Source organism: Macaca thibetana, chromosome 16 (genome assembly GCF_024542745.1).
Source record: "Macaca thibetana thibetana isolate TM-01 chromosome 16, ASM2454274v1, whole genome shotgun sequence".
Lineage (NCBI taxonomy): Eukaryota > Metazoa > Chordata > Mammalia > Primates > Cercopithecidae > Macaca > Macaca thibetana.
In genome coordinates, this window is record NC_065593.1 from 1466257 (window position 1) to 1493238 (window position 26982).

At 41.8% G+C, this 26982-nt stretch overlaps 1 protein-coding gene across 8 annotated transcripts in view; it reads right to left on the reverse strand.

Annotated features, from left to right (window-relative positions):
- Nucleotides 1–26982, reverse strand: part of SPECC1 (sperm antigen with calponin homology and coiled-coil domains 1) — a 281070-nt gene that overhangs the window by 90906 nt on the left and 163182 nt on the right. For 7 of the 8 annotated variants that reach the window (XM_050763865.1, XM_050763867.1, XM_050763866.1 and 4 more), the window contains one exon: nt 17207–18786. The exons of the other annotated variant lie outside the window; for it this stretch is intronic. In XM_050763865.1, the coding sequence (XP_050619822.1) occupies nt 17207–18786 (1580 nt within the window). The remainder of the gene's footprint in view (nt 1–17206; nt 18787–26982) is intronic. 8 annotated transcript variants of the gene reach the window in all.

Below are 26982 nucleotides of genomic sequence, written 5' to 3' on the forward strand. Positions count from 1 at the left end.
AAGGAGCAGACTTCTCAGTGGAAACCTTACAGGTCAGGGAAAGAGAGGAATGCCATATTTAAAGTACTGAAGGAAAAAATGTCAAACATGACGGAGAAATACAGACTTTCCCAGACAAACAAAACTTGAGAAATTTCATCAACAGCAGACAAGAAATACTAATGGGAGTTCTTTGATCTGAAAGAAAAGGACATTAACAAACAAAAAGAAATTATCTGAACATACAAAACTCATTGGTAACAGCAAGTACACAGACTTTATATAAATAAAGAGTATTTTAACACTGTAATGGTGATGTGTCAACTACTCCTATCTTAAACAGAAAGACTAAAAGATGAATCTATCAAGAGAAATAACTACAACTTTTCAAGACATGGTATAATAAGCTGTAAATAGAAACAACAGACAACAACAAAAAGTTAAGACAAAATCAACGAAGAAACATCAGACTTAATCTGCGATGTAAAACAAAACAAATGGAACTAATAGATCTTTACAGAACATTTCATCTAATGGCTGCAGAATACACACTCTTTTCCTCAGCACATGATTCTTCTCAAGGAGAGACCACATGTTAGGCCACAAAGTAATTCCTAAAACTTTTTTTTTTTTTTTTTTTTTGAGACACAATCTCGCTCTGTCTCCTGGGCTAGAGTGCGGTGGTGCGATCTCGCTTCACTTGCAGCCTCCGCCTCCCGGGTTCAAGCAATTTTCCTGCCTCAGTCTCTCGAGTAGCTGGGACTGCAGGTGCGTGCCACCACACCCAGCTAATTTTGTATTTTTAGTAGAGACAGGGTTTCTCCATGTTGGCCAAGCTGGTCTCAAACTCCTGACCTCAGGTGATGTGCCCGCCTCAGCCTCCCAAAGTGCTGGAGTTACAGGAGTGAGCCACAACGTCTGGCCCTGTAACTCCTAAAACTTAAAAAAGAAAAAAAAAAACCAAAAAACTGAAATCATAGCAGGTATCTTCTCTGACCACCATGGAATAAAACTAGAAATCACAAAGAGGAACTTTGGAAATTATACAAATACATGGAAATTAAATAATACACTTCTGAATGACTAGTGGGTCAATGAAGGAATTAAGAAGGAAAATTTAAAATGTCCTAAATGAAAATGGAAACACAACATACCAAAACCTATGAGATACAGCAAAAGCAGTACTAAAAGGAAATCTTACAGCAATAAGCTCCTACATCAAAAACATAGAAAAACTTCAAATAAACAAACTAACAATGCATCTTAAATAACCAGAAAAGCAAGAGCAAATGAAACCCAAAATTAGAAGAAACAATAAAGATCAGAGCAGAAATAAATGAAATTTTAATGAAAAGAATACAAAAGATCAACAAACAAAAAGTTGGATTCTGAAAAGATAAACAAAATTGACAAAACTTTGGCCAGACTATGAAAATCAGACTATGAAATTCCTACATACATACAACCTACCAAGACTGAACCATGAAGAAATCCAAAACCTGAATAGACCAGTAACAAGTAACGAGATAAAAGTCATAATAAAAAGTCTCCCAGCAAAGAAATGCCCAGGACCCAGTGGCTTCACCGCTGAAATTTACCAAACATTTAAAGAAAAATACCAATCCTATTCAAACTATTCTAAGAAACAGAAGAGAAGGGAATGTTTCCAAACCAATGCTGAAGCCAGTATTATCCTGATAACAAAACCAGACAAAGATACATCAAAAAAAGAAAACTACAGGCCAATATCCCTGGTGAACATTGATGCAAAACTCCTCAACAAAATACCAGCAAACCAAATTCAACAAAAACATTTAAAAGATTATTAAATCTTTTAATGACCACGACCAAATGACATCATGACCAAGTGGGATTTATCCTAGGGATGCAAAGGGGGTTTGACATATGCAATGTGATATTAACCAAATGAAAGATAAAAACCATATGGTCATTTCAACTGATGCTGAAAAAACATTTGATAAAATTCAACATCCCTTCATGATAAAAACTGTCAATAAACTGGGTATAGAAGGAACATATCTCAACATAATAAAAGCCATATACAACAGACCCACACCTAGACCACTCCACATGAATGGAGAAAAACTGAAAGCTTTTCCTCAAGATCTAGAACAGGATAAGGATGCCCACTGTCACCACTGGAAGTCCTAGCTAAAGCAATCAGACAAGAGAAGGAAATAAAGGGCATCCAAATTGGAAAGGCAGAAGCCAAATTATCCTGGTGTGCAGATGATATGACTTTATATCTGGAAAAAACTAGCCTCCACAAAAAAAAAACTATTAGAGCTGATAGATTCAGAAAAGTTGCAGGATACAAAATCAACATGCAAAAATCAGTAGCATTTTTATATGCCAACAGTGAACAATCTGAAAAAGAAATCAAGAAAGTAATCCCATTTATAGTAGCTATGAATAGAATAAAATAACTAGGAATAAACTTAATCAAAGAAGTGAAAGATCTCTACAATGAAAACTCTAAAACACTGACACCAGAAATGGAAGAAAAAACACACACAAAAATAAAGACACTCTATGTTTAGAGACTGGATAAGTCAGTATGTTAAAATGTCCACACTACCCAAAGCAATCTACACATTCAATGCAATCCCTATCAAAATACCAATGACATTCTTTATAATTTTTTTTAATCCTAAAAGTTATATGGAAACACAAAAGACCCAGAACAGCCAAAGCCATCCTGAGCAAAAAGAACAAAACTGGAAGAATCACATTATCTGACTTCAAATTATATTACAGAGCCATAGTAACCCAAACAGCATGGTACTGGCATAAAAACAGGCACACAGAATAATGAAATAGAATAGAGAATCCAAGAATAAATCCATACATCTACATGAACTCATTTTCAACAAAGGTGCCAAGAACATACATTGAGGAAAAGAAAGTCTCTTCAGTAAATGGTGCTGGGAAAACTGGATATCATGAGCAGAAGAATGAAACTAGACCTCCCCTCTCTCCAATACAAAAATCAAATCAAAAGGATTAAAGACTTACATCTAAGACCTCAAACTATGAAAACTACTAAAAAACCAACAACATTGGGGAAACTCTCCAGGAAACTGATCTGGGCAACGATTTCTTGAGTAATAGTCCAAAAGCACAGAATACAAAACAAAAATGAACAAATGAGATCACATCAAGTTAAAAAGCTTCTGCGCAGCAAAGGAAACAATCAACAAAGTGAATGGGAGAAAATACTTGCAAACTACCGATCTGATAGGAAATTAAAAACCAGAATATATAAGGAGCTTAAACAATTCAATGGGGGGAAAAAATCTAATAATCTGATTAAAAAGTGGGCAAAAGATCTTACTAGACATTTCTTAAAGACATACAAATGGCAAACAGGAACATGAAAAGGTACTGAATGTCGCTGATCATCAGAGAAATGCAAATACAAGTCAAAACTACAATGAGATCCCATCTCACCCCAATTAAAATGGCTTTTATTCAAAAGTCAGGCAATGACAAATGCTGGGGAAGATGTAGAGAAAAGTGGACCCTTGTACACTGTTGGCGGGAAAGTAAATTAGTACAGCCACTATGGAAAACAGTACAGAGGTTCCTCAAAAAAACTAAAAATAGAACTACCACATGATCCAGCAATCACACTGCTGGGTATATACCCAAAAGAAAGGAAATTAGTCTATCAAAGAGATATCTGCACTCCCTATGTTTATTGCAGCACTATTTACAATAGCCAAGACTTGGAATCAACCTAAGTGTCCATCAACAGACAAATGGATAAAGAAAATATAATCCATATACACAACAGAGTATTCAGCCATAAAAAAGAATGAGATCCTGCCATCTGCAACATGGATGGAACTGGAAATCATTATGTTAAGTGAAATAAGCCAGACACAGAAAGATAAATTCATATATTCTCACTCATTTGTGGGAGCTAAAAATTAAAACAATTGAACTCATGAAGATAGAGAGTAGAATGATTACCAGAGGCTGGGAAGGGTGGTGGGGCAGGGGTGGAAAGAGGGATGGTTAATGGACACAATATAGTTAATAAAACCTATTATTTGACAGCACAACAGGGTGACTACAGCATTGCATGCCTGTGTCAAAATATCTCAGATACCCCATAAATATATATACCTACTACGTACCCAAAACAATTAAAAATTAGAAAAAAGACTAAGGGAGGGGGGAGGAAGGGACGGAGAGAAAGGAAAGGAGAAGAGAGAAAGAAACAGCCTGGGAAAGAGCCAGAGGGCCCTGCCTGTGCTCAGGGGTCACAGCACTGCTCTGTGAAGCTTGTGTTTTAATTATAAAGGCGTGAGGCTCTGGATTGTAATACAAAATAGATCATTGCAGGTTGTGCTCCAAAGCTTGAAAGCTGCTTAAGTGCACCAAGATGACTAAGGACATACATTCCGGAGCCAGCCAGCCAGGGTTTAAACCCCAATTCTAGTGAAACAAGCCTTGTATTCTTTAATCCCTCTGCCTCTGTTTCATAATCTAACAATGTGGGGTTGGGGGTGGGCAGTTAAGTGAAATAATGACTTGGAGAGTTTATCATAGTGCCTGGAACATATAATAGTAAAAGTCAATAAAAGTCATTCTTTCTCTTACAATTGCCTTATATATTGTATATACAATACTAGGTAGTAATGTAATACAGGTCAATTTGACCAAGAAAAATCACAATACATGAAAGACCAAAAGTCTTAAATCTTAACAATAGCTACTTTATTAAGCAGAAGCTGACTTTACTATTTTTTGATTTTTTTGGAGTCAGGGGACAAGGTCTTGCTCTGTTGCCCAGGCTGGAGTGCAGTGGCACAATCAACGGTCATTGCAGCCTCCACCTCCTGGCTACAGCCATTCTCCCCACCTCGGCCTCCCTCATAGCTGGGACTATAGGTGTGCATCACAATGCCCAGTTACTTTTTTTTGGGGGGGGGGTCTTGCTATGTTGCCCAGGTTCCCAGGCTCAAGTGATCCTTCCATCTTGGCCTCCCAAGTGCTGGGATTACAGGCATGAGCCACTGTGCCTGGCCAGAAGATGACTTTCAAGGAGAAAAGAAGTAATGCATTTTAGATCCTGGAAGGCTAACGTCTGAAATCATTTGAAAAGCAGCAACAGAAGGTGGCTTTTGAGTCTTGCATCCTGGGGCAGACTGTGGCCTTCTGCATAGCTAGCTGCCTACATTTTGAGGAGTCCTCAGGCTAAGGGCCTGTCACCTGGAGTCTAGAAACATGCATGTGACTTGGCTGGGACAACCGTGGGCCACGAATTAAACTGAGGATGTAACGAGGCAGCCTAGAGGTGGAGTACCCTGAGCAAGGCCTCTGCATGCAGGTGAGGCTGCTGCCCCTCGAAGGCTCTGTCCCCTCTACTTCCCATCTCACCCCAATTAAAATGGCATGGGGAGTTAGGTAACTCGGCATGGGGGAGGGCACCTGCAAATCAGCATTTGTTTCACATGCACACATCACTTCATCCTTCTTGGATGTTGGAATAATTACCTCAAGTTTAACAATATATTCCAGAAAGCTCTTTTATTTACCAAAAAAAAAAAAAAAAAAATCAAAAAACAGAAACCCTTAAGTAACTTCACAACTTCTTCTCACAAGGGCTTGCTACGTAATAACAGGCAGATATTTTTATATTCATTTTACAGATTAACATATGAAGAGAGGGAGAAATTAAATCATTTGAAAAGAGTAATCCAGCATGCATCAAGTGGCTGAGACCAAAGCCTACCGTTCCACGACTGCAGGGGATCCAGGCCCTATTCAAATTGCTGGTCTCTCTGCTGGCCAGCTCCTTTGCATTTCCCTTGCTTGAGATTTTCTTTTTTTTCCTTTTTTTTAGACATGGGGTCTCGCTATGTTGCTTAGGCTGAACTCCTGGGCTCAACTGATCCTCCTGCCTCAGCCCTCTGAAGATGGAACTACAGTGAGACCGCCCAACATGCCTGACTGGTCAGCTCCTTAGAGTTTAACTTCTCTATGTCAAGAATCACACTCTTAGACACCCAGCAATGTGATTTTCAACATTTCCCTCGAAAAAAGGAATCACTCTCAGGCATCCCAAGCATCTCTCAATTTCAAAGATCAACTTTCTGTAGATACGGAGCCAGTGGACTTGTACTATAAATAGAGTCAAACAAACTTCCCAGGAAGGGTTCCTGCAGAGAGGACAGTGAAAGCCACTCCTTTCCACCAGGTGCCCAAGGCATATGGCAGCAGAGGCCCCTAAGCAGGGCCCAGAGGACAGGCAGACAGCTCTGAAGTCAGACCCCTCCAGAATCCTAGCAAGAGTCACCTCCTCTACCTACCCCACCCCCACACCATACTTGTCAGACACTTGTAAAGGAAAATAAAGTCTCAGGACCCCCAAACTCCTTACTTGGAAGATAAAGTTAAGTCTGGTGGCTGAGTCAGTGTCACTTCACAAGCTTGGGTCAAAGCATTAGATTAGACATTAAGCAGCGCCCTAAGGAAAGGCGATGGGCCTCAGGCATCTCCAGATGAGTGCTCTGCAAAGAGGAAGTGGTTGGGGGTGGGGGGGATACTCTCCCTGACTGCAGATATTAAGACCACTCCTATGCTAGTGGCAACACACACATCTAGAGTCTCCTCTCTCAGAGGAGTAAACAACTGGTTGTGATGGTTTGACCAAGGGTAGGGTTTGGTCTCAGCCACTTGATACATGCTGGATGATTATTTTCACGTGATTTAAATTCTCCCTCTCTTCATATGTTAACCTGTAAAGTGAATATAAAAATATCTGCCTGTTATTATGTAGCAAGCCCTTGTGAGAAGTTGCAAAGTTACTTAAGGGTTTCTGTTTTTTGACACCAGATAATTTGACAATACTGAATAAAGATCTCTATCAGGGCATCTATGTAGCTTTCTTTAGTGTGATGAACAAAAGCAGAAAGGTAATCAAGCTAGAGATATCTAAGAACCAAGCTCTTCTCCTACACAAAGCAGCCATAAGAATAGAGACTGTGGACTAAAGAGAATAAGGAATTAGGTTTATAGATAACCTAACAACATTATCAATACATAAAGAACCAAGAAAACAGTACATTCATGTAAAAGCATTATGTGAGACAAAATGCGGCTCAAACATTTCAGTGTTATTTTTAGTACATTTTTATAGCAAAGACAGTATCTTGAAGAATTATGCCGTGGCTTTGAGAAATTATTTAATCCTTCATTCAAATAGTCACATGCCAAAAACATGGTACTATAGAGACATGGACAGAGTGAGATCATTATAATAAATTCTGAGTAAATTCCAGTAACATTAAAGTTGTACAGATAGTTTTATTAGAAAACAGTACAAGGGGAGAAGGAAGATACCTGACTCGTAAACCCCCCATAACTGCCTCTTGTGTAAGTCTGTCATTTCACTTGGCTTTTGACTTAATCTGTTGATTATATAGTGATTATACAGTCCATTCAATCAAGTTATCTCGAGTGCTTAAAAAGAGATCATCTACTAGGACAGAGAATGGTCAAGAATTCAGAATCGCACCTGCTCATCTTCAGGGTCACCACCTCCTCTGACACTGTGGAGACTCCTCACAAACCTCAGTATATGTGAAATGCATTCATGGAGCATCCTGTCTAGACAGGTTTCTACAGCTTCTAAAGGTACTGGAGGGGCAAAGAGAGACCTCAAGCACAAGGTCCCTGCCTTGGAGGAATCTTGGCCTGGAAGGGCAGGGGCTCCCGGATCTCCTCTGTGGCTGGATCAGCGGGTGCTGACAGCAGCCTGGGCCTGCAGGCCTGGGTATCCTTGTTGGCTCCAGCAGACAACTCTCCCTTCTCACGCCTGCCCCACATTCTGTTTCCTCTCCCAGGAAGCAGCACAACCGCACATTCAATCACACAAGCTGGAGATCTATGAATAGGCTGAAATGCCTTCCTGCTGCCCATCCCTGACGTCAAATCAGTCACCCGACCCTACGGAGCCTCCCTTCTACACATCTAACATCTAAATATCTTTCCAGGCCGGGTGCAGTGGCTTACGCCTGTAATCCCAGCACTTTGGGAGGCTGAGGTGGATCACTTGAGGTCAGGGGTTCGAGACCAGCTTGGACAACATAGTGAAACCCTGTCTCTACTAACAATAGGAAAGTTAGCCGGGCATGGTGGCCAGTGCCTGTAATCCCAGCTACTGAGGAGGCTAAGGCAGGAGAATCGCTTGAACCCAGGAGGCAGAGGTTGCAACGAGCAGAGATGTATCACTGCACTCAGCCTGGATGACACAGCAAGACTCCGTCTCATAAATAAATAAATAAACAAATAAATAAATAAAATGGGTGTCTTTCCAGTCCTCAACTTCCCACCCACATCACTCCCTGTTCTGTCCTTCATTCTTTCTCACCTGTGGCTGAAGTCATCTTTCTCAACAGTAAATGTGATTCCATAACTCTCTTAAAATTCCTCTGACAAAAAGCACAAACCACCAAAGAAAAATAAGTAAATTTGACTTCATAAAAATAAAAAAGAATTTTGTGCCACAAAGGATATTATCAAGACAATGAAAAGATAACCCACAGAATGAGAGGAAATATTTGCAAATCATTTGTCTAGTGAAGGATTTGTATCCAGAGCACAGAAAAAACTCTCCAGCACTGTGGGAGGCTGAAGTGGGAGGACTGCTTGAGGCCACAGAGCATGGGTTCCATGTGTATAAAACATCCAGAAGAGGCAAGTCCGCAGAGCCAAAACATAGATTTGTGGTTGCCAGGGGCTAGGAGGGAGGTGGTCTTGGAGGGTGACTGCTGTAGGTTAAGATTTCTTTATGGGGTGATCAAAATGTTCTAAAATTGATTGTAGTGATGGTTGAACAACTGTGTGACTATACTAAAACCCACAGGCTTACGTGATTTAAATGGATTATATCTCAATAAAAGCTGTTATTTAAAAAAAAAATTCTTCAGAGACTCCCTCTGTCTTGAGGATAAAATCTAACTGCTTGCCTGGTGTCTCCTCTGGGCCACTTCCACTGACCACCCTGTGCACTCCCACAAGAACAAACTACCTGCATCACTTCCTTGGTGGCCAGGCTTTCTGGCCTTAGGACCTGCTGTTCTCTTCCGGCAGCATTCCCAAAGTCCCCACCCCATACACTCAAGGGTCAGCTCATCCCCTCTCCCCTCAAGATTCAGGTTAGAGGTCAAATAAAACAACATTTCTTGATGACTCAGAATTTCTCCATTGTATTATAATCAGGTAAAACTCTCCTAGTTGAACGAGGCTTTCAAAGGTGGTTTTCTTCAAATCAAAGGGCTTTGGCCTTAAGACAACAGTGACAACGTATTAATTACACTTAGTTCTGCTTTAAGTGTTTTTCTGTCTCTTCTTTGCTTTCAGGTAACTGGGCAAGAGTCTAAATCAGTGATTAATAATAAGAGCTCTAGGTACACTGGCTCACCCCTGTAATCCCAGCACTTTGGGAGGCACTGAGGTGCGGGAGGATCATCATCAGAAGTTTGAGATCAGCCTGGTCAACAGAGCAAGACCCTGTCTCTATGAAAATTAAAATAAAAAACTAACTGGGCATGGTGTTGCACACCTGTAATTCCAGCTACTTGGGAAGCAGAGGTGGGAGGATCACTTGAGCCCAGGAATTCGAGACTGCGGAGAGCTATGATCGTACCACTGTACTCCAGCCTGGGCAACAGAGCAAGACCATGTCTCAAAAAAAAAAAAAAAAAAGAATAAGAGCTCTAAGGTCGGACCTAACTTTGACTCCTGGCTTCATTTCATCAATCCATTAGGCTAATAACTTAATCATTCTCTGTTTGCTCAAATGAAAAAATATTAGACAAAAGAATCAACAGTGTACGATTAAGATGATAAATAAGATTAAATGATGGAAAAGCTCTGAGAGTGCTTAGCGCATATAAAGCCCCAAAATACTACTGCTGTTATTAAAATATAACAAACTTTACTTTTTAAACATAATTATAGCAGCCTCTCAATTCTGTTGCAAGTTTCTGTGACATTCATTCATTCACCTGAAAAGTATTTACTGAATATCTAATAGATGGAATAAATTGCAATGCTAAAATTACGTATCATTTAAAAGGAAATAAACTTGGAATGACAGCTTGAGTAACTTTACCATGAGTGATACAGACTGGCTGTCTCCCCACCCAAATCTCATCTTGAATTCCCACGTTAGCAGGGGGACCCAGTGGGAGGTAATTGAATCAGGGAGGCAGGTCTTTTCCTTTGCTGTTCTCCTGATAGTATAAGTCTCACAAGATCTGATGATTATATAAGGTGGAGTTTCCCTGCACAAGCTCTCTTCTCTTGTTTGCCACCATGTGAGATGTGCCTTTCACCTTTCACCATGATTGTGAGGCATCCCCAGCCAGGTGGAACTGCAAGTTCATTAATCCTTTTTTTCTTTCCAGTCTCAGCTATGTCTTCATCAGCAGCATGAAAATGAACTAATACAATGAGAAAGAATGTGGGGTGCTCCTATTCTGGCATCTAGCTTGGGTACTGCAAAACTCCCTCTGCTCAGTTCTTAGCCCTGTTGTGAACAGACACTGCTGATAATCATCCATAGTTCATTCTTATTGGCCTGAAGTTGAATTATTATTTTGGCCCATGCTGCTCCACCAAGGGAGAGGAGGAAATGTTAGTTTATTTACACTTCAGTTATAGCGGAGAAAGGCTGTTGGAAAACTCAAAGATGAGGGTAAATATCTGTATTTCACCTTTAGGAACTCAGAGGCAAGCCTCAGAAGCAGGGGCTGTACCCTGGTAGGGACCTTTCGAAGCAGCAAGGCTCCACCCAGGTACTTCCCAAGAACTCGCACTGGAGAGAGAAGTGCTGGGCATCACCAGGCTCACAGATGAGTCCCGAGGTCATGTGAAAGGAAGAGAGAGTGCTTAGGCCTCACCTCACAAAAGGCATTAACGTGTCCGGGAGAAAACAAGTCATCGGAGCGAAGCAGGGTCAAGCAGGGTTGGGAAGCAGCCCCCTGTGGAGCCATACGTACTGCGGATCTGCCCAACTGACAAGACCACCCTTCCTCAAATCATCCGACTGTCTCCACCAAACTTCTGCTCCTTTTCAAGGGGCTTCAAGAACAGAGAGTTGGGGGTGTCAGGGGAGGAGCTGGCACACATGCCATGAACTCTGGGCCACATGCCTGTCATATCCCACATAATAAAGGCTGCACAGGCATTCTGGCTTTGTAGTTTAATCTCCAGAAGATTCTGCTCCTGGGGCACAGCTGGCTCTGCACAGCCCCTTGAGCAGAGGCTTCCTGGTGCAGCATCTGCGGGGCTCTCCCCAGCAGCCTCCACAGGCCTCCTCGATTTCCACATCCTCATGGCTTGCCCAGGGGAGCTGGAAAATAAGCCCTGTTGACAGGAGTTGCTGACAGTCCTCCTTCCCAGCACGAAGCCACAGGCCTCTGCTCACCAGAGTTGATGTTTGGTGCCAGAGAGTGGGATGCCTCATGTGTGAGCTGAAGGTGACGGAAATCTCCATGTTTTCAGCTCAGTAACTTTCCCACCTCTCCAGCAGCAGCCAGTGGCTACTCAGGCAGAAGGTTCCCTCAGTTTCCCTGCAGCGCCCCAAATAGTTCCCGCACATCTGAATCCTCTGAGGGCTAGCGTGGATCAAGGCGCTCCCATGAGTGACCTTGGCTGAGTGACAATAATGTCATTTACTGAGATGAGTCTGAAGTTCCACGGGACAGGGCCTTGCAGAGCTGAATGCCTTGCTGAAGACCCTATAACTGAGGCGGAAAGCTTCAGGAGGGACCAGCTAATGGTGAGTGGGGTGGGGTCTCTTCAGGCCGAGAGCCCCCTGAGCAAACATGACTGCCAGACAGGCACTGGCCCGGCCAGGCCTGGCATGGAGGGAGGGGTGGGAATATGGCTGGATGTGGGGTGGGACTGCGAGTTGAGGTGTGGTGGGAGCCGGGCACTGGGCAAAGCATGTGGTGCCCCAGGCAGCACCGGAAGGCACCATATGATCAGATCACTGTGAGTACTTTGTGGGGAAAGGTGAGGGAGTGGAGGCCTGATGGGGCAAGTGCCCATTCCCCACCAAAAGCCACCCCCACCTTGTTTCTTCCTAACAGAATCCCAATTTTGTTCAAGAATCAGGCTGCAACTGTGATTTCAAGAGAGATGGCCTGGGGGCGCTGTGTGACCCAGTTCTCACCAATCAGATGAAAAGGGAAAGCTCTGGGAGGCTCTGGGAAACCCTCTCCCCATAAGACCCAGGTGTCCAGGAAACATGCCTGCCCCAAGTCACCAACAGGTGGACCAAGATGCTTGGCAATGCTGAGCTGTCCTGCATCCCTGGCAGGAGGCCCAGAACCACAGCACTGCCAGCCACAGCCTGGGCCTGCACCATGGGCAGCCACAGCCCATCTCCCACCCTTAGGGACCAGGGTGGAGGGAGTGTCCCCTGGCTCATGCCGCTGACAGGAGGGCAGTTTCTCATATACCAATACATCACCTGGATAGACTTCTGGCCCACCTGACTGTTTAAACCAGGTTTCCAGATCTCTTAAGTCCTTTAAGGTGTCCTATTCCGATGTCACAGCTACAGGATCATCTATTTGCCACATATTTCCCTCAAATTCTGGTTCTGCAATCTCTGACCAGTGGCCACTCTAAATCATTTGGCTCCAGGACCCACTCAGGCAGCACACTAGTCATTTCACCTCTGCTGCCTCCCCCAGACCACTCATGCCAAGTGGTTATTTATAATCTCCTTACTCTTCTGGAAGTGGACCCCAAGTTTCTGCAGAAAGAACTAAGATTCTAAGAATACCACCTACAAGCTTCAACCTCAGGGGAATAAATAGATGTTTTGCTTTTAAAACTTCTAGGTTTCAAGCCTAGAAAAGATATTCTAACTTGAAATCAAGATCCCAAACAACTGAAAAGGTAAAAAAGAAAATTAAAGCTGGGCCGTGTTATTGTCTGGAAAAACAACAATCCTATACAACTCTATGCTGCTTGCTAGCTAGGGCAGGGACAGGTGTGGCTCCCAGGAGTGGTGGCTTTGGGTTCTGTGGAAATCAGACCCATCCTCAAAGTTTTACAGAAGTATGTCATGTGACTACAGATTAAGCGGCCATCAAAATGCATATGGGGTATATCAGAGAAGTTGAAAAAAATAAAGAGATCAGCAAACCAACGAAGAAAAAGAAATGGGGAGAAAAAAAGCCTACAAAATACTGTAGAAATCCTACCAATTTTCCATGTATTGAATGAGGAAGAAACCTACCTCCTATTTTTAAAAAAGCACTTTTCAAGGCTTTTTATAGGTTCTTTTGACAGTATCTGGGTCACTTGAGTAATCTTAACTGGAAACTTACATAGATTTACGGAATCTATTAGATCATAGGATGGTTTGGCACTGCTTTCCCCCTTTGTAAATAGCTTATTGTATCCTTTTTCACAATATTCACCTTCTGCCAAGCATCAGAGTGGATGAATGCACTGTTCATGGGATACACGTAGTTGCTTGGTGATTAACAGGACAGTTACTCTGATACCTGCTGAAGGCAGCTATATTTGAAAGTTCTCGGCAAAAAGTCAAGTAAAACCACTGAAAACTGAAGAATTAGGATTTACCCCAGGAAGGCAAGCATGATTTCACACTAGAGCACCTTAGAAAATCTGCTGTTATAACTTGCCTCATTAACAAGTTAAAGGAGAAAAAAACTTGATTACATAAAAACTATCAGATCACATCATTAGCTGTAGAAAAATTCAGTCCTCATCCTTTAAAAACAAGCCAAGTAGTCAGGCATGGCGGTGCCTGGCTGTAGTCCCAGCTACCAAGAAGGCTGAGGTGGGAGGATCCCTTGAGCCCGGGAGTTCAAGGCTGCAGTGAGCTATAATCGCCACCACACTCCAGCCTAAGTGACAAAACGAGGTCCTGTCTCTAAAAATAAACCACCAGGGCCAGGCGCGGTGGCTCAAGCCTGTAATCCCAGCACTTTGGGAGGCCGAGATGGGCGGATCACGAGGTCAGGAGATCGAGACCATCCTGGCTAACACGGTGAAACTCCGTCTCTATTAAAAAATAGAAAAAAACTAGCCGGGCGAGGTGGCGGGCGCCTGTAGTCCCAGCTACTCGGGAGGCTGAGGCAGGAGAATGGCGGGAACCCGGGAGGCGGAGCTTGCAGTGAGCCGAGATCGCGCCACTGCACTCCAGCCTGGGCAACAGAGCGAGACTCTGTCTCAAAAAAATAAAAAATAAATAAAAAATAAAAATAAACCACCAAACAAAACACCTCTTAGCAAAATATTTGCATAACATAATAAAAGGTATGTACCAAATGCCTACAAAAAACATACATCATGATGAAATGTTAAATGCTTCCCTTGGAATTAGATACGAGACCAGGATCCATCCACCGTCACGCTTATATTCCACACCGCACAAGGTAAAGGGGCCTGCCCGAAGTCATATCATTGCTCACTGGGTAAGTCAAGACGACCCAGTCCAGCATGTTAGATCCTTCATCACAGTTTTGTGCTAAAACTTCTCCTATTATCCTTTGGACATGAGTCTCTTAAGTATTATCATTTAAATTCATGGTTGTTGGCGGATTAGTTGATAGTCTGTGGTAGAGATACAGTAAGTATTAGTCCATTTAGCAGGTCTGTGTTTTGCTTTTTCTACAGTAATGTAAAAGGGTAGGAAGATTAGTATGTTACAAGTCCACTGCAATTACAAATCAGTCTCTGTGCACATAAGACAGCACAAAATCACAGACCTAGGGTTTTGATAGATATACAAGAAACCCTATATAATAGCATGCCTCCATCTTTACCTCAAACTCTCACCCAAAAATACTAGCTAGGACCTTTCCCCTCTTACTAGCAGTATTTGATAATTCTAGTTAGCACGCAATAAGATGTAGGATATATGAATAACAACAGTTTGATTTTAAATATATATGTTGTGCCTTGCACTGTACCGAAAATGCACTTTCCTTTAAATTAGATTTAGTTTATTCCAGAAGATTCTAGATTTTATTGCCTCTATTTACCTAAGCTATAATAACTTCAAATGCTTTCATTAACAACCAAGGATAAAAAAAGTTAAATGAACAAAGAATTTTACTGAAGAAACTAGTAAGAAACCAAAATGTACAAAAAATAGGACAAAAAAATTAATAAAGATAAAAGTAGAAACAAGTTAATCAGAAACAGATTAACAGTGGAATAGATAAACTAATCCAACTGGTTCTTTGTAATGGAATGTGGACAGACATACTCTTCTGGATAGGAAGACAAAATATCATAATCATATCAATGCAAGTTTTTATGCAAGCTCAAACATGTATAAACTGAGAAAAGGCCTGAAAGGACATATAGCAAAATGTTAGCAGTTTTTCTCCAAGTGGTGAGATTAAAGGTAATATTTTTCTTTTTTATACTTTTCTGTACTTTTTAAATCCTCTGTAATGAAAATATTTTATGAGAAAAAAATAAGCTATTTTTAAGATGTCAGATTATTTCTCATTGACACATACGCTTCATGTAATGCCAAACTACCAAAACTACAGAGTGACTGAGAAAGAACATCAAGAAGGTGCACATGGGAGATGAAACATTTTGCCAGAGAGTACTGAGTATCTTAAAGTAAAAAAAGAATAGTCTTATTCCACAAGACATTAAAACCTAATGCAAAGCCTGTCTAGTAACCTCTAATGGAATCACTTCCATACTTTCAATAAAATACCTACAAATTTAGAATACAGACAAAGAGAGAAACTCCTTAACACGGCCCACCAGTAGGCCCATCAGATGGCCAAACGCAGAATCAGGTTGCAACGGACTCATCTTAAGACAGATGAAGCAGTGGAGGAAAATGAGAGCTCATGGCATAATTTGCTCCTTGAAACAATGCCAACCCCTGACCTAAGGTAGGAAGATGTTTTGAATCCCTCTTGCCAGCAGATCCCTAAATCAGACCCAGAACTTGGAGGAAACAAGAAATAGGAGGCCATCTCTCTGCACCTCTCCAGCACTGCTCCGGGCAGAATATCATACAATCACCACAATTCTTGCATCAAAAAACAAAATTACAGGCTGATTAAAGTATTATTTTTTTAAAAACAAGAAAAGTTATTATTTATTTGCTCTTGGGCTATGGAAGATCTTCCCAAGCAAAAAAGGTTACAAAAATGAAATGATTAACATATTTAAATGATATAACAACGTAATACCAAGTGTTGGCAAAGGCTCAGGGAAGCACATGATCTCATGACCACTAGGATGAATAAACTGGCATAATATTTCCGAAGGGCAATCTGGCTGACTGTGTTGAAAGTCTTTAAAATGTTTATACTCTTTGACTCGGTAAGTCATCGTCTAGGAATTTGTCCTAAATAAACAGTAAGATAGATTTAAAAAAAAAAAAAAAAAAGTATTTATAATATTGAAAGACTGGAAAGACCACAAATATTTGACAATACATATATCTTCAACAACAGGGACCTAATAAATATGAAATATTTATATTAAAATAGTACCTGGCCTTTAAAAGAATGTTTAAATGAATATTTAATGATAGGAATATACTGAGAAAAATTTTAATATTTCTAAAATGCTAAATGCAAAAAGAAAGTTAATAACATGTACAAGATGATTATAAATTTGTTTAACTTGTATGATACACATACATACACATATATCTGGAAGAAAACACCAAAATAGTGGTAATATAATGGTGGAAAATTGGGAGTGATTTCATTGTCTGTTACTGGCAGTTAAAAGCAGGCTGACAGACCTGGCAAACTCCCACTCAATCTTCAGAACTCAGCTCAGTTGCTATTTCTTCCAGGAAGTCCTTCTGCGCTACCCTCGACCCCCATGTTATACCAGGGCCCCCCCTCATCTTGGCACTAGACTAGAGCCTGGGCATAGGCTCTATGATATTCTTTATCACTGCATCATACTCTGATTTGATTTTACATCCCCAGTACACTTTGAACCACCCATAATCAGAAATTTGGGTGTTTCCTTTTTGTATCCCCAATCCCAACCTGTCGTCGATCTAACAGGCCTTCAAGCCGGAATGCTGGCTTCGTGAATGAAACAGACTAAGAAAATGCTTCTCTGTGTTCTGTGAATTTAGAGGTTAAGGGCAGAAATGTGAACAAGGATGAGCAAATACCAGTAAAGAGCTGTCTCTTCTCACCTTTGCCAGCAGACTGGAAACATGTTTAATTTCACCGTTTGCCTTTAGTAATTCTTGTCTGAGCTCATTGCAAGACAGTTCCAGTAGATCTTTCTCCGCTCGGGCTACTTTCAACATTTCTTGAACTTCGCAGCTCTCTGCCGTCTGCTCCATGGCACTGGCCTCTATGGCTTTCTGCTTCTCACCCTGCAAATGAGACTTCAAAGATCCATTCTCAGTTTTTAGCCCTTCCAAGGTAACTCTACACTCTTCCAAAGTTTTGGCCATCATGTTATTATTATGCCGTTCCAGTTCTAGAAACTCATTCAGTTTTTCATTTTCTTCCTTCAGACGTTTAATCATTTCTAAAGCTCCTTGGTTTTCTTCCTCAACCTTCCGCAAGCTACAGGTCAACTGCTGCTGAATGTTGAGCAGCTTCTCTCTTTCAAAGCGGCCCTGTTCAAGAATACCTGTGCACTTCTGCTCCAGTTCAAGGATTTTTCCTTCCTGAGTGGTGGGCTCTTCATTCTTTACTCGCTCTTGTAAAAGATTCATCAGCTTCTCATTTTCTTGACTTAGCTGCTCTGCCCTCTCTCGATGCTGATGAAAGGATGTCTCTAAAATCGTCTTTTCATCCACCAGCTTCTCATTTTCAGCTGTCAATTCCTGCACCATTTGTTGCTGGTCTGATAGTTCCTGTAGAGTGGCCTGTAGTTCTTCTGCAGTGCTATGGTGGTTTTCTTCCATCTTTTGTATCTTCTCTGTGAGGGAAGCCAGGGACAATTCACTTACGTTGTTTGGGGAACTCCCAGTGGGAGAACACTTTGAACTCTTAAAGGGGTTACTGGTGGAGGACAGGGGCCTTGAGGGTGTCTCTGCTGTAATGTGCTCAAAGTCGGAAGCATCTGGCGACAAAGAAGCTTTGGTAACATCGCTACTTGAGGAGCCTGATGTCCGTAATGCATTTCCATGTATGTTTTTTTTATACTCATCAATGTCACTGGACAACTGATTTCCAGCTGGGCTTCCGAAGCTTGACTCTTGAGTTATGGATGTCGGGCAGCTGCTGTCACCAGTGTGACTTGCTGCCCCTTCTGAATTTGGGGAGTGCTCAAGATAGATCAGTTTCTCCTTCAGGGCCCGGTTTTCTTCCTCTAGATTGGAAAGCTCTTTCTGAAAGTTCTTGTTCTTCTCCTCAAGTGCTCTTATCACAGGTTCTGTGTCACCTGGGGAGACTGATGTTCCATCAACATTTGGGCCCAAAGCATCAGGCCCCTCAGCGCTCAGAGTCCTTTTCTCTTTGCATTTCTTTAGTTCACTTCGAAGCCTGTTAATTTCACTATCTTTTGCTTTGGCTTCTGCCAAAAGTTCCCGAACTTGGGACTCAAGCGCAGCCTTTTCTCCACCTTCATTCTCTTGCTTGGGCTTGGTGGAAGGGGTCCTCAGGTGTTTGGTAGGAGTGGGAGTGTTGGAAGAAGTTGGACTGGACACTGATTTCCTGGGGTTCGAGGGACCACGTGGCACAGACCTCTCTCTTGAGACAGTTACCGAAAATTCCCGTGGCGCTGGAATGCCTGTCCGTTTGGTTGTTGTAAAGGCCCCTTAAAGACAGAAGAAGAAAAAAAAAAAATGAAAAAATAAAGCAAGTACTCTTATAAACAAAACCCAAATGACTGTAAATCACATGGCACAGTGGACTGTGGCTGTCGCTCTTCATCCATTTCCTCCTCCTCTAGCTAATCACCCAGTTCTGACTGGGGTTTCAGTGCTTCTTCCCCACAGCCCTATACTTTGGGTGAGGCTAACTCCAAGCCTGAGCTACTTAGGATGACCCCATCCCCAGCCAGTTGCTGGTTCACGAATGGGCACACAGCTCAATTTTAAGATCAATGCGACAAAGGGAAGTTTTTCTGGGCAAGCTATTAAACACCATGGGACAAGAGTGAGAAAATGTGTAGGTGCGGGAATGGCTGCTAACCACCCTGCCCTCTCAAGAGGAAGGTGGGAATGCAGATGGCAGAAAAGGAAGAAGGAAACTACATTCTCAATAGCATTGTTGAGTTGCTAAATCAAATCAACCCTGAAGTTTGGCCCATAGCTGGCCTTGCAGATAGGCAAGCCAGTAAATACCCTTCCTATAAGTCACCTTGAGTCGGGTTTTCTGTAACTTGCAATTTAGTACATCTGCACTGATAATGCTGGCAACTAAACAATGGCCTTTTGACAAAATACAAGTTCTTTGTGAATTTCTCAATAAACACTTTAAAAAACATCATTAACATATTTTGATAGCATAAATTTGATTAAGACATCAGAAGATACAGATAATACTGAGAGATGGATCTGATACAATGACATATCACTTTTGACATAACTGGAAATGATGCACTCATTTGTGTACATGAAGAAACAAGAATAAATGAAATAAGAACATACCTACGGTACTTGACATGATACAGACATAACACAGAATACTTGTAACAGGAAATGTAAGGTGTAAATAATTATCTTTCATTTTCATCTGTACTATAGCATGGACAATGTAAAAACAATCCTAGGGGTGAAACCCAGACATCAGTCTCTATCGTGCTCTAGAATTGAAATCCACCTCAGATGTTACAGTGTAAATTAAAATCCTGGACATTTTTTTTTTCTTTTACAAACTCAAAGACTATCTGATGAGTCAAGGCTGGCTGCTGTCACTTACACAACTCTACATGCTTTGAGTGAGAGGTCTAACAAAGGGTCCCAGAAGTGGTCATCAACCTGTAGGCCTCTGCAGCGTAGGAAGGGCATAGGAGGGAATGTTCCCATAGACTGGCAGCAGCCCCAGAACAGGTTCTGCACCTAAGAAGATGGGCAGCTGTAAACCTACCACCAAGGCTGTTTCTGAGCCCTGCGCAAACACACATCTAAACATCCTGGATCCTGACAACATAAAGGCTGATGGCATTCATTACAAAACATCTAACAACTGAGCTCGTTTGAAACTTTGATCTAATAAAGGCTGAACTGTCAAATTAATACACAGAAAACTACGGTTTTTAAATTAACTTCTTCAAATTAAGTTTCTGGAAAGCCAAGAGTATATCACAGACTACAGTTGACCCCTGAACAACTTGGAGGTTAGGGGTACCAACCTCTCATGCAGTCAAACCTCTGTGTATAACTTTTGGCTCCCCAGAAACTTAACTACTAATAGCCTATTGCTGACCGGAAGCCTGACTGATAACATAAACAGTTAACACGTATTTTGTATGTTATATGTATTACATACTGTATTCTTAAGATAAAGTGAGATAGAAAAAAAATAAAATGTTATTCAGAAAACCGTAAGGAAGAGAAAATACATTTGCAGTACCATACTGTATTTATCAATACCATAAGTTTACATCATCTGTTTGCAAAACGAATCATCTGTCTGAAGCGGCAGGCAACCATTCCTCAAGCAATTCAATTCTGTCAGGGCTTTTATTGGCTTCTAGGGAGCACTGCCAGTATCACTAGTGGCACTTCATATGGGTCCCACAGTGTTATTCAAAGTTTGTGGTACTGCACTACACACAAAAAAACATACTCAAGAACCTTAAGAGGTCACTTTTCACCGTGATCTGAAGTGTACTGGAGAGAGGAACTGCTCCCACAGAGATGACTAGCATCACAGTGCCTTCCAAGCGGCTACCCGCAATGCTTGAGCGCACTGCAACAACATCAGGAAGTGGCCACAGAATTATTACAGGAGTACTGTATGTACTATAGTTACTTGTATGCAGTTATAATACAGCATCTTTACATTTGTTTACATTTCTCTCAGCTATGACTAGCACCATGTATAGTCTGCGTGTACATAAGTTTAGAAAAAGTTTAACTTTTTATAATAGATTTGTGTATATTTTATGGTAGTAAATGATAAAACTGATCAGTATCTACATGTATTTTATGTATTCATGACATATATAACTTTTTCTCAATTTTTTCCGTATTTCTAGACTACTCGGTTTATCTGAGTTTTTTTCAAACTGTTGCAACTCTCCAAATAATTTTCCAATGTATTGATTTTTTTAAGTCTCCATCTAAATGGACCCACGCAATTCAAGCCAGTGTCGTTCATGGGTCAGCCTGACTTTCAGGTGTCAGATACCTCACCTGCATCATACTACACACTCAGTGAGGAAAAGATTTATTTCATTATTCTTGTGAAATGAGTATTAAAACCACTAAGCACTACAATGTTTTTGTAATGCCAGTTCTCTAGAATGAAGTCACTGCAGCAAGGACCGTATTAAAAACTGGAAGATAACTACAGTTTCACCATAACTTGAGTCAGAACAGGCAAACTTGAGAGTCCAGGACTGATCATCAAACAGGCATTTGTTATTCTTAATAGCATCACTAAATGAAGGCTACCTTTTTCTTTATTTCTTTTACTCTTATTTTATATGTTTGAGACACAGTTTTGCTCTTGTTGCCCAGGCTGGAATGCAATGGTGCGATCTCAGCTCACGGCAACCTCTGCCTCCCAGGTTTAAGTGATTCTCCTGCCTCAGCCTCCTGAATAGCTGGAACTACAGGCATAAGCCACCATGCCCGGTTAATTTACTGGTTTTTTTTGTTTTGTTTTGTTTTGTTTTTAGTAGAGATGGGGTTTCACCATGTTGGCCAGGCTGGTCCCGAACTCCTGACCTCAGGTGATCTGCCCGCCTCGGCCTCCCAAGTGCTAGGATGACAGGTGTGAGCCACCATGTCCAGCCACTTTCTTTTTTTTAAACCTGCAACCATTTGTTGGTTTTGAAGACGGAAGAACTAATATAGAACAGATCAACTCTGTTGTTATTTCCAGCTACAGTTTAACGCCTTCCTTTTGCTGCCAAATTGTAGTCTGTTCTCCCCATAAGTGTTACTTCTGCCTTATCTATACTACTAGGAATTTTTAAAAACCATGAAACTAAAGTATATTTATGAATGGATGTGTATTATGAAATGTACAATCCAGCTGTATTTTTGTTACATCTATTCTTTTCCCTTTTTCTTTTCTTTTTTTTTTTTTTTTTTTTAACTATGTCTGTCTCTGTTTTCCAAAAGATTCTTCCCATCTCTGTATACCTCATTTCAGAAACTGTTACGGAGCACAGGTTAGGTTCAGAGTTGCTTAAAATTCACCATCAGACCAATGATGATGGTCTTGGCTGCACACCCTCCACGTGAGCCCAGGCCTCCAGCCCAAACACACCTCCTCGTGGGTAATGACAGAGAAGAGTAAAGAGCAACAGCCCTACAGCTTACGACACCTCCTTCTAGCAGTGGGAGTCAGACCTCACTGTTAACCAAAGCACTCTGAAGCCCTGAGGCTGGCCATGCTTCCTTACACAGCACCACATCAGGGGCAGTGGAGAGAAGGGCCAGTGGAACAGGGATTGGCTCAGCCAGCACCACTGGATCTTTTGTGTTCCTCCCACCCCACCATCACTTACGTGAAACATCCCCGGGAGGCTGGCTGACTCCAAGAAGTTAGCATAAAAGCAAGCTCCATCTCGTAAAGAAGAAACATGTTTGAAGTGTGACATTTTCTAAATGCCAATGAAAAATTATACAGCGGTCAATCACAAGTACATCAAACTAAGCATTCACAAACTATAATGGAACACATAATATTGAGAACAGTTGAGTATTAAGCTGGTTGGTCTGTGAGTAATGTTCCTGTTTCTCTTTTATGATTACATTTGTGCAATAAATTAGAAAACAGGAGTTAGCCAAACTGTATACGAAAAAAATGCACTAATCATCAGGGAAATGCAAATTAAAAACACAAGGAGATATCACTTCACACCTGTTAGAATGGGTACTATATTTGGGAGGCCAAGGCGGGTGGATCACGAGATCAAGACCTTGATCAGGAGATCAAGACCATCCTGGCCAACGTGGTGAAAGCCCGTCTCTACTGAAAATGCAAAACTTAGCCGGGTAGTGGTGGCGTGCACCTGTAGTCCCAGCCACTCAGGAAGCTGAGGCAGAAGAATCACTTAAAGCCAGGAGGCGGTGGTTGCAGTGAGCCAAGATCACGCCACTGCACTCCAGCCTAGGCAACAGAGCAAGGCTCTGTCTCAAAAAAAAAAAAAAAAAAAAAAGACAAAAGACAACAAGTATTGGTGAGGATGTGGAGAAGAGGAAAAGGGAACCCCTGTACACTGTTGGTGAGAATATCAATCAGTACAACCATTATGGAGAACAGTATGGAAGTTCCTCAAAAAATTAAAAATAAGGTCAAGGCAGTAGGATCACCAGAGACTAGGAGTTCAAGAACAGCCTGGGCAACATAGTGAGACCCTATCTCTACACAAAAATATTTAAACATTAGCCTGGGAATGGGGGCATGCACCTATGGTCCCAGCCACTTGAAAGGATGAGGTAGGAGGATCACTTGAGCCCAGGAGTTTGAGGCTGCAGTGAGCTCACATTACACCACTGCACTCCAGGCTGGGTGACAGAGAAAGACCCTATCTCTATTTAAAACAACAGTAAAAGCCAGGCGCTGTGGCTCACGCCTGTAATCCCAGCACTTTGGGAGGCCGAGGCGGGCGGATCACGAGGTTAGGAGATCGAGACCATCCTGGCGAACACGGTGAAACCCCGTCTCTACTAAAAATCCAAAAAAACTAGCCGGGCGTGGTGGTGGGTGCCTGTAGTCCCAGCTTCTCGGGAGGCTGAGGCAGCAAAATGGCGTGAACCCGGGAGGCGGAGCTTGCAGTGAGCCGAGATCGCGCCACTGCACTCCAGCCTGGGCTACAGAACGAGACTCTGTCTCAAAAAAAAAAAAATAGTAATAATAATAATAAAGCCAGCACAGTGGCTCATGCCTGTAATTCCAACACTTTGGGAGGCTGAGGCGGGCAGATCACCTGAGCTCAGGAGTTCGAGACCAGCCTGGCCAACGTGGCAAAACTCTGTCTCTACTAACAATACAAAAATTAGCTGGGCGCCATGGCACATGCCTGTAACCCCAGCTACTTGGGACACTGAGGCAGGAGAATTGCTTGAACCTAGCAGGCGAAGGCTGCAGTGAGCCGAGATCACACCACTGCACTCCAGCCTGGGCAACAGAGCAAGACTCCATCTAAAAAAAAAAAAAAGCTACCATATGATCCTGCGATCCCATTACCACATATATAGCCTAAGGAAATGAAATCAGCATGTATCACCATGTCACAAAGACGTCTGAATTCCTATGTTTACCACACCATTACTCACAATAGCCGAGATACAGAATCAACCTAAGTGTTCACCAGTGGATGAATGAATCAAGAAAATGTAATATCTACACAATGTAATACTATTTGGCCTTTAAAAAGAAGGAAATTCTGTCATCTGTGGTAACACGTATGAACCTGGAGGATACCATGTTAAGACTGCATGCTCTCACTCGTATGTGGAGCCAAGAAAGTTGAAATCAAAGAAGCAGAGTAGAGTTGCCAGGGGCTTCTGGAGGGGCAGGGAAGGTGCTGGTCAGAGGACAAAAATTCGGTTAGACTGGAGGAATAAGCTCAAGAGATCTACTGTACATCATGATGACTACACTCAATAACAATGTATTATATTCTTGAAAATCTCTGAGAGAACAGACTTTAAGTGTTCTCACAAAAAATAGTATGTGAAGTCAGCAAATGTTAAATAGTTCAATTTAGCCATTCGACAACGTACACATATATTTCAAAAACATTATGTACATGATAAATATATAAAGTGTGTCTCAGGCCGGGCGCGGTGGCTCAAGCCTGTAATCCCAGCACTTTGGGAGGCCGAGACGGGCGGATCACGAGGTCAGGAGATCGAGACCATCTTGGCTAACACAGTGAAACCCCGTCTCTACTAAAAAAATACAAAAAACTAGCCGGGCGAGGTGGCAGGCGCCTGTAGTCCCAGCTACTCGGGAGGCTGAGGCAGGAGAATGGCGTAAACCCGGGAGGCGGAGCTTGCAGTGAGCTGAGATCTGGCCACTGCACTCCAGCCTGGGCGACAGAGCAAGACTCTGTCTCAAAAAAATAAATAAATAAAATAAAAAAATAAAGTGTGTCTCAACACAAAATAAATCTGGCTGGGCATGGTGGCTCAAGCCTGTAATCCTAGCACTTTGGGAGGCCAAGGCCTAAGCCCAGGAGTTCAATACCAGCCTAGGCAACACAGCAAAACCCCATCTCTACAAAAAATTTAAAAATTAGCTGAGTGTGGGGGCCCATGCCTTGTATTCTCAGCTACTCAGGAGGCTGAGGTGGGAGGATCACCTGAGTCCAGGAGGTGGAGGCTGCAGTGAGCCGAGATTGTGCCACTGCACTCCAGTCTGGATGACAAAGTGAGACCCTGTCTTGATCAATCAATCAATTTACTTATTTAAAAAAAAATTTAATGTAAAAAAAATAAAAACAGAAGGAATAAATTCTATCATAACAATATACATAGAGATGGGGTGGGAAAAATAAATATTTTTGGAGAACAAAGAATACATTTAAAATAGCAATAGCAAGATCAGTTAAATCATGGATCAGATAACTAAACACTGCTTCCATGGTGATTCTCATGAGCTGAAAATAAAATATTTTAGTCCTTTTTTTTTCACGCTTCATCTTGCCCAAAGAATATGCTAGTGGGGCTGTTCTTTGGTAGGTCATCTCTCTAACCTGAACTGATGAAGGAAATGGTAACAATCTGAAATAAATGGTTGTTTTTTTTTCATGTATTCAACAAGTATTCATGGAGTGGCAGGTAGGAGACACAAATGAAAATTCAGCATCTTCATACACCACAAAATTACAAGATAACTTGCTTTTTTTTTTTTAAGAACCTAAACTATTAGGATTTTTAAACTATCACTCTTCATAAATTGTTTTCTCAAGGAGTTCCAATAATTTCTTCAATGTCAAATCCAATTTTTTCCCTTAATCTTATCCTTCTCAACTTTTCACTGGCTGCTAACTTCATGGACTATTTGTTTCCTCTTTCCATCATTCCTTTTACTCACATCTGACAGTGGTGCCAACCCCCAAGCAAGGATCTGATAATCATATTTAAAATCTCCTTCCCTTTTCTTTTACAACCAACCATTCAGCCACTAAATCCCATTAGCAGTTTTTGGAAATGTTCCCATGTTTTTCCTTTCCTTTCCTTTTGATCTGAATCAAGTCCAGGTCCTCAGACTATTCCACCTAATTCTCTGAAACTGCTTTCTCACAGGTCTTCCTGATTCCAGCCTCTCCCCACTTCAGGGCACACTGGACTAATATCCCCCAAATATCCCATTGATGCTTCTGTTCCAGAATCTGTACATGTTTCTTATCTCCTGCTGCATCAATGTCAAACTTCTTCCCTTGGCTTTCAAAGTTACATGTAATCTCATCCCAACTGGTGTATCCACACTCATGCATCTTTTGTTTTCCTTTCTCTCCAACACACCCATTTAACTCTAGCCAGTATCCTCAATGTCCCCAATACATCCTGTGACTTGGTGGGACATCATTCCCTTTCCACTGGACCCTCTGGACTGGCATTCAAATATGCTTAATTCTCTTCAATTAAAAAAAAAATAGAATCCACATCTTATCTTCTTCCAGCTAATAAATATCCTATTTCTTTCCTCTCACAGCAAAATCCTCAAGAGTTACATTCACTGCTTGTCTTCCATTTCTTCATTTACTCCTCTACCCACTCCCATTACTTGACCAAAACACTGTCCACTAAAGTCATCATCAGTGAACTCCATGTGGTCCCAGGCAATGGATATTTGCAATCCTCTCAGCAGAGTTGGTACA